This window comes from Juglans regia, chromosome 13 (genome assembly GCF_001411555.2).
Source record: "Juglans regia cultivar Chandler chromosome 13, Walnut 2.0, whole genome shotgun sequence".
Lineage (NCBI taxonomy): Eukaryota > Viridiplantae > Streptophyta > Magnoliopsida > Fagales > Juglandaceae > Juglans > Juglans regia.
Genome location: NC_049913.1, coordinates 10,382,213 through 10,397,221, shown reverse-complemented (window position 1 = coordinate 10,397,221; position 15,009 = coordinate 10,382,213). Strand labels below are relative to the sequence as shown.

The following is a 15,009-nucleotide window of genomic DNA, read 5'->3' as shown; positions in this document are numbered from 1 at the left end:
CACAATATTTTGAGGATTACCAGTGTACTCTAGACCTCCCACCGTAATCTGAAAAAGTTTTTCTCTCAAAATTTCAAACAAACGAAGATGATTAAAATATGTAAGTGTGGTTGCCAAACCAAACACTTGCCTATTTATCGTCTTCGCAATGCGTGATAAGATTCCATCTGACATAACCTGACTCTTGATACCTCTGTAGAGAAATAAATAACAAATGGAAGTGAAATCATGAGAATATGGTGACACTCCGGTAAGGATATTTGTCCCACAAGTTGGTGATGAACAAAGGGAATTGAATGATCTAATTTGTGCACCAATAACTCCTATTTATAGGCCATCATGCACCGGTTGGCAAATGGCACATCCATTGGTTAACTAATGGTAACCCAAAGGTCACAACCTTAAGGAGTGACACATCCTATTGTGAAAATGCACAATTATTGGTAAACTAATGTTAACTCAAAGGTCACAATATTAAAAAGTGACACAATTTTTTGACTAAATCAAAAGGTTGTGTCCATTGACACTTCCTTAAACATCAATCCTTATGAGAACTATCACCATGTTAAAAAATATCATTTCAAGAGATATACCGTTTGATGATCACACCCCTTAGAATAACAGATTGATGTTACAATACTCCAATTAGCCAAACTTTTCACTACAATTACATCAATGGATTAAAACCAATATGGACAATTACAAAGAAGGTAATTAATACGTACCTTGGGATGGATGTGCCAAGGAGAGCCGTGCAGTAGTAGTACTGCTAATAAGTACTAGCAAAAGGCATACAAACTTCATAGGCTCCATTATATATATCTTGCCCTTCTTAATCTTCTTCAGAGGGCATGTATGTCTGACGTTGCTGATCAGCTTCAAAAGGCGGAAGAGAAAATAAATATGAAAGCAGATGTTGAGCTTTATAGAGACGATCTAGTTCAGACCCAAGTCAAACAGTAGTGCACGAAAGTCAAAGCAATGAACTACTATTCCAACATCCTCCTAATTTCCCACTTTCAATTTGTAAAATGATTGGTTATTAAATATTATAGGAACTGATCGATCACCATAATATAATATAATATGAATTATGAATAAAATGCATGAAGCAGCTGCCAGCTCGTGTAGTACTACTCCCATATATCATCATATCAGTTGGCCGGATTAATACCAGCATCAGAATCTCATGTAATTAATTATTTAAACCAATTAGTTATATAATTATAAAATAAAGTTTTTTTTTAATGCATGATAAACGGTTATTGAGAGAGTTGTATATATTATAAGATTAAATCTTTACAATCTCTTAACACTCCAACTCCACATTATTTTTATTTTTTATTTTTTTTTCTTTTATCAAATATTTATTATATGAATAATGAGTAAAAAATTTGAAATAATTTAAAAAAAATAAACTCAAAAAAAATAAAAATTTAAAAAATATAAAAAAATATAAATTATAAAGTATAGTAGAAGTTACGTAACAAAACTCTTTACGTCTATATGCGGCCATGCAATCAAACGAGAAGAGGTTTTTGTTGTTTTTTACGTACCTAGCTAGGAAGTTGGCAACATAGCTTGGTTTTCTCTGTCTATTTTATTTATGAATAATAATACATATGCTTATAATTTTTACTTAATTATATTTTTATTTATAAGTTTCATTTTTTCAGTTTTATTTTAAATTTTAAATTTTATAATTTTAAATTTTAAATTTTAAATTTTATAATTTTAAATTTTAAATTTTAAATTTTATAATTTTTAATATATCAATAATTGATACGTGAAGAAGTAATTTCTTTTATAAATTTTTTTAAATATAAATAACATTTTTCTTTATTCATAAATATTTGCTTCTTTTCCCGATATGCTGCATACAGGAAGATGAAGTTAGTGCAGTTATATTATTCCTATTTTTTCTTTGTTATAACTTATTTCCGGGGAGATGAAAAATTCACTTGATGTGCATGCTTGGCTGCAGACAGCTTGCATTCCTAAAGGAAAATGGTAGATACCCGTTGGGGCTCCCGTTGGGCACTAGTGTTTTTTATATGTGTATTTTTTTAATTTTTTTTATATAGATATTTTTAATAATTTTAAATATTTAAAAAAAATAAAAATTATAATATTATTAAAAAATACTTCTTTAATCATGAAGTAGAATAAAAAATATTTCATGATTAATGAAGTATTTTTTAATGATTTTTTTTTTTTTACTTTAAGATATATTTTTTAATAATATTTTAAATTTATTTTATTTTTTAAAAAGATTTAAAAATATAAAAAAAATCTATATAAAAAATAAATTAAAAAAATACACATAAAAAAAAATATATTAAGTGCAACAGGAGCTGTAGCATGATCCATCCCTAAAACCTGCATACAGCAGATAGAGGAAGTAGCTCGTCCTTGTAATTAATTTAGTTCCTCTGAAATATTTGGTATCACACAGATTCTCTTCCTTTCTGATGTTTAAACTAATTAATAAATTAGCCCAAATTAGATGAGCTTGCTATAATTAGTAGCCTTTTAATCATATTCTCAGAGTAAAAATATTTTAGTCAAACAAATTATATAAAAATAAATCTATAAAGTGATGGAACTTGATGATATACATTTTTCTTTTGTAAGGAGGATCTGGAACCTCCAGAATTTATTGAAATCCTCATTTATGACGAAGAAAAATCGTAGTTACTATAAGGACATTATCAATAAAATAAAATCAACAATTGCAAGTGGAATTGATGCGGTAAAAATCTTGCTTGTTCTTTTGGTTTCCCTAAATTGAAAACTTCTACCAGCTAATGTTTAATTTGTACGGCCTGGGGTGAGCTAGCAGATAAAGTTATTGGATTTTTCTGTTTCTTATAGCTGACATCTTTGTTTGATTGTAAAACATTAGTTACATTGAGAATGGTATGAATTTTGTCATTTAAAGACTTCTTATGATTTCTGGTAGGCTCTTGTTTCGGCACCTTTTCTTTGTGAGTTGCTCTTCAATAGTTTTAGGGGCTGTTATTCAATTACTGTAGGCTCTGGTTCTGCACCTTCACTTTGTGAGTTGCTCTTCACTAGTTTCAGGGGCTGGTATTCAACTATTGTGGTTTGGAATATGCTAGTATTTGCTGTTTCGAGATTTGAGACAGTTCAAGATGCTCTCTTTGTTCTCGCCAAGATGAATGCCCTGAACATGCATGGATCAATACAAACATATAAAAGTCTGTTGCACAACTTGAGGGCACTGAAACCATGTGGGATACAATAGTGTAATATTCTTTCGTCAAATGATGGAGAAGGGCTTTAAAACCTCAAACAAGAGATTACAGTGATGTGATAAAAAGATTGTGCAAAATGTATTATCTAATAAATGAAGCAAAATATTTTGCTGTATGAAGTCACCATCAGATGACTTCATACAGAAATTTGTAAGGTGATGCTTAAGGCTTTCCATCAGGAAGGTGACCTAGATTCTGTTTTTGAATTACTTGTTAGGATGATCAAATATAAATTTCTTCCTGATTAACCCGTGGGAAATGATGATTTTCATGCATCTCAACGTCAAAAGGAGCTTTCTTGGCTGATGGGGAAGTCAGTATATGAGGTATAACACTTGAATATGTATCATAATCATTTTTAAAATGCACTATTAAATTTGAAATGGTTATTCGTTATTTAAGATGCTTATATATATATATATATCATCCAGAAATTAAAGGTACCCTGCCAAGGTAAGTCATTGTATAAATCATCCAGAAAACTGGCAAACAAAATGTGACCCAAGCCAAAATATCACAAGTACAGCATTGTCCAGAACCACCACAAGTGGAAAATTATGACCATAAATCATTTTTACCCTTTTACAGCTAATGAATACTTTGATGATTTAACTTGTGCCTGGATACGGCTGTCATTACTACAATCAACCAGGATAGCACCAAAGGCAGAATGGTAGAGAGGTATTTTACATTAACTTGATTACATACCAGCTTTGTAGGGCTATCTACTGTTGCAATCCCTATCATACAGGTTTCGAAGGCAATCTCTTTTTTTTTTTATTGGCACCGGCTGTCCGAGAACAAAGTCCTGACTAATCTTGGGGGTGCATAGGCCTTCGACAAAAAGTTTTCTACAAGTGCACATCGGTTAATTCAAGGGGAAGTTCTCCCAGTCCAATGACCCTTAGAAACTGTTAGTACCCATGAGAATTTGAACCTTAGATCTGGAGGGAGCATACAATCAAGACCAAGGCTTTTACCAATTTGCAAAGGGAAAAACTTGCAACAGTGCATGTTACGAGAATTTATTGATCACTTATTTCATCTCTGATTCTTACAAGTGAGCCTTGTATGCACTATTTTTTTTTTTTTATTATTACAAATGATTCTACATGCAGCTGTAATTGTTGGGCACTGACTGGCCTCTTTCCATTCTCAATGGGATCTCTTTTCTCTGAGAGTTTGAAAGGAAGAACATCGCAGCTGTAATATATCACTTGCCTCGTGGCATTCCTTCTGAAGCCAGACTTGATACAGTTGGACATGTATGTTTTCCCCTGTAGCTCATAAGTTGCTTATTAATCAATTTCTTCTTTTTGGGAGCATCTATCGGAGTTTCTAGTTTCTGTCCCCAGGGTTCCATTGCTGTGTCCTCAATGACTTTCTTTCTTTGGATCTATGGATTTTAGGCTGAAGCCTTTGTTGCTTTCTTTTCAGTTATTTATTTTATGTTTGCAGGTCTGGCAGCACCTTTGGATGGACTAACTTAGAACTAGGAATGTTGAAGCTTCGATGGTCAATATATGTGAGTTATAGATGCACAACGTATTCAATTCTTTTTTTTTCAAGACAAACGAAAGATTTCATCGTTTTGCTAGAAAAAAGTTTGGAACAAATTTCTCTCTTCAGGTAAATGACAAGCAGCCAGCATGTCATGATGCCTTTCTTTGCTGGGTTTCCGATGCCTTATCTGTGAGGGTTGTGAAGAAGTAAATCACCCATAAACTTACAATGGAAACTTCACGCACTTTATTGATAAAATACATGTCCCTTATATAGACTTTACAATTCTATCTAAGGAAATATACAGCTATTGAAAGACTGGAAAACAAATCAATTACAGAATATAATTACATAAATGAAATGATGTACACACATGATACTTGGCTTGATTATTGCAGCAGTTACTTCCGGATTTGCTGGAAATTTGAAACTGATACTTGTTTTGTATCACCTGGTTGTTGCTTGAATGAGTCATTAGTACGTGCTCCTCTTAATTTTATGCTGTTCGTAAGAGTTGATGCTATTTGAAAGACTGGATATTTTTAAAGTGGCCAGGTTACATTTGAATATATTTGTTAAAGTATCCAGTACTCGGGAATTCCTGCCAAGTGTTTGTTTTTTTTTAATTTTTTTGATGATGGGAGAACCACCCACGACAGATTCCTTAGGACTCCCCCATGGCAAGGCAGGTGTTTGATTCCTGCGTAGTGTTTGTTAAGTCCTCAACTTTAGCATTCCAAACTTTTGGAAAAGACATAACCCCAGTGAGTCTGACGAAAGGTCCCAAGTCCTCAACTACCAAATGCAAACTCTTCTTCCCTGCCATAAAAAACCTGCGAGCAACGTGCTCAGCTGACGCTTCCCTTCCAATCTTCCAAGGAAACAAACACTGCAAATTTTATTTCGAAAACAAACGAAACCTGGCAATAAACAACACCAAAATCCACCCCTTGACTATATCTACTGTTACTTTATCCACCTCCCATTTTATGAAATTACTTGCTGCAACTTTCATTTCCCATTTTATTTTTTTGTAGTGAAAACTCGGGGGTTGTCTGCAACTTTAAGATTAAAATACTAAGTACAAACAGAGGCACTAAATTACTTACTAATACTCACATAATTTTTTTTTATTATAAAAAAAAATAAAAATATATATATATTTTTAAAATAAGACATTTTGTATCATAAAAATTATTTTTATATTCAATTCGTATTATTTTATTAAATAAATATCTTACATTTAAGATTAATTTACTATTTGATGTACAAAATCATTTAAAACATTAGTATTGGTGTATGGATATACATATGTAAAGTCATATTTACATAATATGATCTTAAAATCTTTTACATTAGCTTATGCATATCCAAATATTTAGGTACTTATGAATAGGTTTTATCCAAAATTGAATAATCACAATTCATCCTACAAATTATATTTTAATCATTATTTATCTCTCATTCTTCTCTCACAATCATTTCTTTTTCTCCCTCCTTCAACAACATCACAAATCTTCACTTGCACATTCATTTTATTATTATAATACATTATATATATTTTTTCATTTTATTATATTTTTAATATAATATATAAAAAAATTATATTTTTTATTATTATATTGTCAAATGTATATAGTAGATGCTAATTGCCAAATATATATAAAAACATTGATTTTAACAAAAAATTAATAATAATATTTTATTATTATTCTGTCTTAAATATGAATAACTCAATATGAAAATTTTACTTGAATGACAAAGTGGATATGTAAAAGAGATAATTTTACATATACATATACATAAATCAATATTAATACTCTTATAAGAAAGACAATTTATTTCATTTAATCTTTATAATTTTTTCTTCAAGAATTTTTCTTGAATTTCCAACTCAATTCATCGTCGAAATATCCACCGGACAGACCCACGTTTGTGGCCCGGTTTCGATCGAAAGAATAAGAATACGAAGATAATAGGTCGCAGAAATGATTATTTATGTGGATGACACAGCTAAATATATATTGTAGGAAAATACTACAGCTGGCTTAACTCTTTGACAAGACGATCGAAATCCCTGGAAGAGCTCCCTCCATCCCCCACTGCTTTAAACGCCTTCTCCCTCAGCACCCTAGCCCTTGCCTTTTCAGTGCTATCCCCGCTCATTGCCTCCGCAATCACCCTTCCCAACTCCGCCGGGTCAGGCACCGAATCCACTCCCTCGCATGCCCTCACCGCCACGCCCATGTCCTCCACCAGTATCCTCGCGTTCACGTACTGGTCCGCCTCCATGGGCCATCCCAGGATCATCGCCCCCCCAACTATCCCTTCCAGCACCGAGTTCCACCCGCAGTGACTCAGAAACCCTCCCACTGCTCTGTGACTCAGTATCTTTACCTGCGCTGCCCATCCCTTTATTATCAAACCCCTTCCCGCCACGCCTTTCTCGAATCCATCCGGAACGACGCCGTACCCGTCCGCCTCCTGTTCTATCGTGCCCGCTTTCACTACCCAGACGAATCGGGTCCCGCTCTTTTCGAGCCCCGAAGCCAAGGCCTCCATCTGCTGTTTATTCAGCAGCTTCTGGCTCCCGAAGCAGACGTAAAGTACGGATCCGTCGGAGCACCCATCAAGCCACGTGAGCGTATGGGTATCTGAATCTGGGTTCGGGTTGCCCCGATCAGCTCTGTCGTTGACTCCCCTTAAGCTCAAAGGGCCAACACCGAAGACGCGCGGGTGCCCCATGACGGTCCTGAGGTGATCCAGGTGCTGGCCTTCTAAGTCTTCGAAGCTGTTGAAGATGCAACCCCAACTCGAGGTATTTGCGAGCATGCCATCCTTCACGAACTCCGTCTCGGGTTTGGATTCTCTGTAGCTGCGGAAAACTGAGGGCAGATGCTCCTGCTTGAAGGACGGAGACCGGGGAAGATCGGGAAAGTGAACAATCGATAGAGAAGGAACGGTTCGTACGTTGCGCCAACAGTAGTCAATGACGGAGGCCAAAAAGGAACCGGACGAGAAGAAAGCGATCCTGGGGATGCGCAGCTGCTGAGCGAGGCGGAGGGTCCAGCCGAGGAAGAAGTCGGAGAGGATGGCGACGGGGGGAGAAGGGTGGGACTGGAACCAGCGGAGAAGCGGGTCGTAAAGCATGCCCAAGGCGCCGATGATGGGTAAGTTACCGGCGATGCCGATGTCCCTGACGTTCTCGACGCCTGGGGGTAGTTTAGGGTGGGGAGGGAAGGGGAGAATTAAGGTATGAATGGAGGGGTGGGCGGAGAGGAGAGGGGCGAGGGTAGGGAGGTTCTTAGGGGTGACCAAAATGGTGATGGAAAGTCCACGGAGGGAGAGTTGGTGGGTGAGATCAAGGAGTGGGAGCATGTGGCCTTGGGCTGGGTAAGGAAAGACCAGAATGTGCACCTTGGAACTGCTTGGACAAGGAGTGTGTTCGGAGGTCGCTGCAGACATGGTGTCTGTCGGTATGTAGACTGCACGAGAGAGAGAGAGAGAGAGAGAGAGATGGGTTCTTCACTTCTCCTTTGTGAAGGTCGCAGCTCAAGTCAAGTGGATGGCTATCCAAGAAAATTGAAATAGAAAATAAAGAGAGGAAGGAGAGAACGACAACACCCACACCCACTATTGAGTCATTGACTACTGAAGTCTTCCATAGATCATAGAATCTGCTACCCCTGCCCCGTATGGGGCGGGGCCACTCCTCCCCCGCCCATGCGTGCATGGTGATAGGGTGTCAAAATCTTCCCCGTATCTCCCCCCGTATCTCCCCCCCCCGGGCGTCTGTTCACCAGGGTGTGGGGGTGGACTTTCATCTGTCCGCACCTTTTACTGGGCCGAAGGCCTAATTAATTTTTCTGAGTCCTAAGAGCATCTGCATTGACTTTTTTAAAGTGTATTTCATTTTCAAATTTAAATAATTTTATGAAAAGTTTACCCGCATTGAATTAACCAAGTCATTTTCAAATAAAATTTGATCTACAGTAATTTGCTCTTTCTTTTCGAAGATAAAAAGAATTGTTTCAAATCTAAAGGAATTGTTTATTAATTTCGATTATCTCTCTCGCGATACTTTCTCTTTCTTCCCTTTTTTTCTCCTGCGTTTCTTCTTTTCTTCTTCCCTATTTCTCTCTCGCGCTTCGTTCTCTTTTTTTATTTTATTTTTTTCTTCTCTTATTCCCTCTATCGCGTATGTTCCTTCTTTCTCTTCTATTTTTTTTCCATTTCTCTTCTTCTGCAACCATTATCTTCGGCAACAATTCTCTCTTGCGATGGCACTCTCCAGCACGGCACAACGGTAGCTTTTCTCCAGCACGACAAGCACACGGTAAGATTTAAAACCCTAGCCGAAATTTCACTCTTGATTTTTATTGTCTGGATTTAATTTTGTTGATGTTGTTTAGGTTTGATTCGATACCCAAGTCTTGATTCTACTCTTGATATTATTGTTTGGGTTTGATTTTGTTGATATTGGGTTTGATTTTGTTGATATTTGGGTTTGTTTTTATTGAAGTTGTTTGAGTTTCCCGAACTGTTTATTGAATTATTTGGAGCGTGGGCTGAACTTGTTGAATTGCCCTGAAGTTTGAAACATGGTCTCGGGTAGTTTGAATTCCCTTGAATTTTTATTGAATTATTTGGAGCGTGGGCTGAGCTTGTTGAATTCGCCTGAAGTTTGAAACATGGTCTCGGGTAGTTTGAATTCCCTTGAATTTTTTATGTATATTCAAATCTTAAAGCAATACACTCGAGGCTAGCTGGGATGCTAGCTTTGTGTTAATTATTGCTTGTATTCGTTTTGTTCAAGAGAGTTGATTATCTGAGACTATCCTCTTGCCGTTATGCACTTGTTTGTATCTTGAAGAATGGTTTTCATCCCAGCTTACCTTTATTCATACAAAAATCCGTTGGGCAACAACTTGGCATGTGGTCAATACTGGTTGCCCGAGCCCTTCGCAGACAAAGTCCAAGTGTATACGTCTTTCATATTCTCCATGAGTTCATAAACAATGAGTTCATGAGAATAAATTATCGATGAGCAAAATAGCACTAGATTCAATTTACTTCCATCTAAACAATAAATGTAGCTAAGCATGCCAACACAAGTACCACAGTGCTAAGTGTAGTTTTTTGGGATTGTAGCTTATGCTATTTTGTGGTTGTTATTTTGGATCACAAATATAGGTGTGATGTTCATAGTTTTATATGTTGGTTACCACCCTATTCATTACTCTTATTTTGCATTAGTTGGTAATGATGTTTGTGAGAATTGGCTTGGTTGTATTGAAAATCGATGTAATTATTTTGATATTATTGATATCGTGTGATAACATTTTGTTTATTGGATTGTAAAAGTGACAATGAATATGATTGTTGGAGATTATAGAAAGTTATGAAAATAGAATTAATTAAAAAATAAAAATTAATTATAAAAATATAAAAATAAAAAATAATAATATTTTATTATTATAGAGAATGTGATAACTAATCCAATGTAGACTTTAAGTTTTGAATGGTTAGCTAAAAGTGAAAAAGTTACATATTCTTCAAAATTTGAAAAATAAAATAGTCAATTCAATACCAATGCTCTAAATGGTCCAAAATTTATTTTTGGGCGGCCCATAATTCATTTTTGGGCCATTTTGGGTCCAAAATTTAACTAAAAAAATAAATATATTTAAAAATTGAAAAAATATATACATATATATAGATAGAACTATTAACTATATACTAAATTTCAACTATTAACTAATTAAGTAATAATCATCACTAAGACACTAAGCTATTACAAATTATAATTTACAATTATACAAATGAAGACTCTTAGAGAACTAATAAACTTAAACTATTACAATACTGCAAACTTCTCTAAAAATATTAAATATTACAAATTGTATTATTAAATATTGTAGCAACATTATACTTAATTGTAAATTAACAATTATAACTCATAACTTTTCAATTTGATCAATTTGGGATGGCGCTGTGGTGTGAGTTCACTGAGTGATGAGTTGTGTCGACTGCTGTGAGACTGAAAATCAAGATCGTAAAAGTTAATAAGTTATAAAACCTGAAATATTAATAAGTAGAAAATAAAACAAATTAGAATTATAAAGTTATAAAATGAAACAAAAATTTAAAAAATTAAAATACAAAAAATTAAAAATACTAACTAAGATGAGATTGGGATTTGACAATTAGAATTTGAGATGAAGATGAGGCAAATGAGCATAGATCGGTCATTTGGATTCGGCATATGTATATTGAGAATATAAAAGCTAAGAAACATACACACAAAATAATTAGATACTAAAATATGATATAAAATTATAAATGTAAAAAATAAATAAAAAACAAATTGTGCAAACCAAGGCAATGGTGGGTCCAATACAAAATCATACTGCATCGGATGTAGCTGTAGACGTCGTTTCATGTATCACTATAATAATAAAATTTGAAATGAAATTAATGAATATCAATTAATTGGAAATAAATAATTTAATAAGAAATTAGAAAATGAAATTAAAATAAATACCAAATCCTGGCTGATCACCACCCTCCTCCTCGACGTTGGCCTTCTTATATTCAAGAACATCCAGAACATGAATTGGAGTTTTATTGATACAATTTTGCGTCCAAGTCAAAACCTTCACAGTGATAGGAGCTAATGAACTCCGAAATGAATCCAATATACGTCCTTAGGTGCTAAAGGCTGACTCTGAGACTATGGTGCTAACAGGGATGGCCAAAAGACTGCGGGCTATCTCTCCAAAGATTTGATACTTCACGACATTCACCTTTCACCAACTTAATATATCGAAATCTCGTGAAAATGGTGTCACCTCCACTGCTAAGTATCTGTCTATCTCTGACTGAGCCTCTACATAACTCCGCATTAAGGGGGTCTGCTCAAACCCCTCATCCCAGTCCAATCTACATCTTTTCCTACTATCGACTTCTCGAACTGGCGGGGGTAGGTGTAGGTGCCGCAATATTACCACCCCGCAGGATGGTAAACTCATCAAATAATCTATTAAGAGTTTCCCGAACCTTTGCTGCAATAAGCTCTGCCCATGTTTGCTCGTACTCAAGCCCCGATCCAAATACCATGACATCCACATTAAACCTTGGGTCAAGGATGACAACTACATATAACAAAATATTAGCCTTAGTAAAATCTCCCCAATGTTTGCCGTACTTTGACCTCATAACCAATGCCATCTCCTGCAGCCTAATGTGACCACCCGCGACCATGTCATCTAATTTTTCTTTTACCCTACATATTTACTGACAAAATTGATGGGATGTAGGGTACAAACTTCCAAATATCGTTGTGGTGACCTCATAAAAAAGTTTAAAAAGCTCTACAAAAATAGTTACAATCTCCCAATCATCATCTACGGGTTTCCCCAATCCCCCGTGATCATCAAAATATTTAACATATTGGATGTCTTCATCACCCAATAGTGCAAATGCCAGCCTATATTTTTGGGCCGCCTCCAACATAAAAAATGTTTGAGTTCCATCATATAGGTATATCAGTACAAAAACTCTTCTTGGATGTTAGGTCCGCAGACTTTGAAGCAACCTTGAATTTCTCCAACCTCGAAGGAGAAGATCTCACACATCTCACAGCAGTCTTGACCCGAGCAATCGAGTCATGAAGATCTCTCAAACCATCAGTAACAATAAGATTCAGAATATGTGCCACACATCTCACATGTAGACACTTACCACCCAAGATTGTCTTATTTGCCTATCTAAGATAGGCCTTCAGATATCCTAATGTGACATCATTAGACGATACATTATCAACTGTGACTGTAAGAACTCGGGTCAACCCCCACTCCTTTATTGAGGCCTCTAAGGCCTTCCCAATTGTCTCACTCTTATGATCGGTGATTTGATAAAATTTTATAATTTTCTTATGCAATGTCCAATTACAATCAACAAAATGTACAGTTAAAGACATATAATTAAAATTTTAGATTGATGTCCAAGTATCAGTGGTAAGGCAAACAAATTGACCAGCCAATTCACCCCCGAACTTCTCTTTTTCAGACCAAAAATATTGTTTTACATCCTTTGTCACCGTGTGACTAGAATGAATATTAAATCTTGGTTCCAAGTAGCGAGCAAACGCTTAGAATCCTTTCCCATCAACAACTTGAAAATGTGGCTCGTGCATGATGATCATACGAGTTAGGTGTCTTCTACACTCATCAGGATCATACTTAGTATACCCTCTCAAAGTTGCACACCCATTAGTCTCATCCGCCATTTTTTAAAATCCAATTTCTAGCCTAGATTGTCTCTTCTTTTGTAATGATCTTAATATTGAACTTTTTTTACATTGTTCTTCTAAGTGCACTTTTAATTGTGAAGTGTCATGTTTCCTATTGTGGCATACATAAATTTTTCCACAATGGTTACACTTGGCTTGTGGGTTGTTGGGGTCACCACCCTCTAGTTTGGTGAAATCAGCCCAAATTATAGAAACATGTTTCTTGTTGGGCTTGGGGGCGGGACAAGGTGCCGTAGGGGTAAGTGTTAGGCCAGAGGTAGGAGTAGAAGTAGAAGTAGGGGTAGGGGTATGGGTACCCTGAGCATGGAAAGAAGAGTTCGCACTAAAATCTACTGGCATATCCATGAACTCAAGCAAACAAGAAATATGAAATTAAAGAAAATATATCAACATGCCAAACAATTAACATACAAGCATTAACATATATATTGGAAGTTGGAAAATCAAACATCAAATATAAAAAAAAATGAAATACCCAAATTAAAAACATCAAACATAAAAAAAAATTAAATACTGAATTAAAATGGGTTCTAAAAGTTGTAAAGAATTTTTACATAAAAATATAAGAATGTAAAAGTATATAAAAAAACACTCAATTAAAAATACAACCAAGTCATGCTATGACTACACTTTTGAAACTAAAACAAATTACATTGATATTAAAAATGGCGGAACGCATAAGAAAATTATTGGAAAGTTTTTTAACTCAGGATTTAAAGTGATAACGAATTAATTAGACATGAGCTTGAGCGCAAAGTGTGTATACTTTAACATAAGTAACACTTAATCATCTCAAATATTAATAGATCATACAAAGATGTTTTTGGGGAATTAAGCTACAATTTCTATCCTTCAACTACTATCAATTATTTTTATAATTTGAATAGGTACGTACTAAACTATCAAAGTTATCAACTTGCATCATAAATTAATTAACAAAATTTAGTGATTTTCATTCACCTGATTTAAATTCTAACCCTTCATATTGATAAAATAAAAAATAGGACGTGCTAATTAACGATATTAATGATCAGATCTTATCCCACATTAATGTAAATCCTCAAAATTTAACTAATAGTTTAAAGTGTAAATTGATAATTTTGGTATAAAACTAAGAAAGCATTGATAGTAATTGGAATGTATAATATATATATTTTTTAACCAAAGATCAGTTTATTACCATCTGTTTAATACCTCAAAATTTAGTATTGATAGTAATTGGAATCGTAATCCGAAACCCTAAAATAATTTAGGGGTTTCAAAGATTGAAACCCCTAAATTATTTTAGGGTATTTCGAAAAAAATGAAAAAATAAACCAATCACGGAGAGATTCACACACGAATGCACTGTACACATTGTTCATCAACCATTCAAACCAGTGAACCACATGCACAATCAAGTCTCCACAGCACACAATTCAAAAAATCCCATCTTCCATCTCCGATTAAACTCCATCATTCTTCCAATCTCTATTTCATAAAATAAATATAACAAAAAATTGTAATAGATTTAAGATTTCTTATCTTCGACAACAGAGATGAAGACGGAGTCATGAAAGGCTGTGGCGACGACTACGGTGACGGTGAGAGAGAGAGAGATTCTGGGTGAATGGGGTGGGGAGTCTTAACAAAAAATGAAATGACATCGTTTTTCCATTGACGAAACGATTTCATTTCGTTATGGGTATATTTTAAAAAAAGCTCAGGTGTCGTTTCATGCCTAGGTTATTATTTTATATTTATATATACGGAGTGGGGCGGGGCGGGGGTCGCCCCTATCCCACCCCCGCGTTAGGGGTCAGATGTGGGCGGGCCCACCTGCCCCTGCATCTGACGGATGGGGTGTTTCGCCCTGTTGAATTGGGGTGGAGCAGAAGCGGGGTGGAGTCCCGCTACCTACCCCTAAATTAGAAT

General features: G+C 35.2%; 1 protein-coding gene across 1 annotated transcript; it reads right to left on the bottom strand.

Annotated features, from left to right (window-relative positions):
* Nucleotides 1-6,674: 6,674 nt before the first annotated feature.
* Nucleotides 6,675-8,509, bottom strand: LOC108989420 (UDP-glycosyltransferase 89A2-like). Its single transcript, XM_035684028.1, has one exon. It carries the CDS (start codon nucleotides 8,244-8,246, stop codon nucleotides 6,819-6,821), a length of 1,428 nt encoding a protein of 475 aa, XP_035539921.1. The 5' UTR covers nucleotides 8,247-8,509; the 3' UTR covers nucleotides 6,675-6,818.
* Between the last annotated feature and the right edge of the window lie 6,500 nt (nucleotides 8,510-15,009).

Bases quoted from the DNA above. Each gene is read 5' to 3' on its own strand.
- LOC108989420 (XM_035684028.1), bottom strand. From the start codon at position 8,246: ATGTCTGCAGCGACCTCCGAACACACTCCTTGTCCAAGCAGTTCCAAG.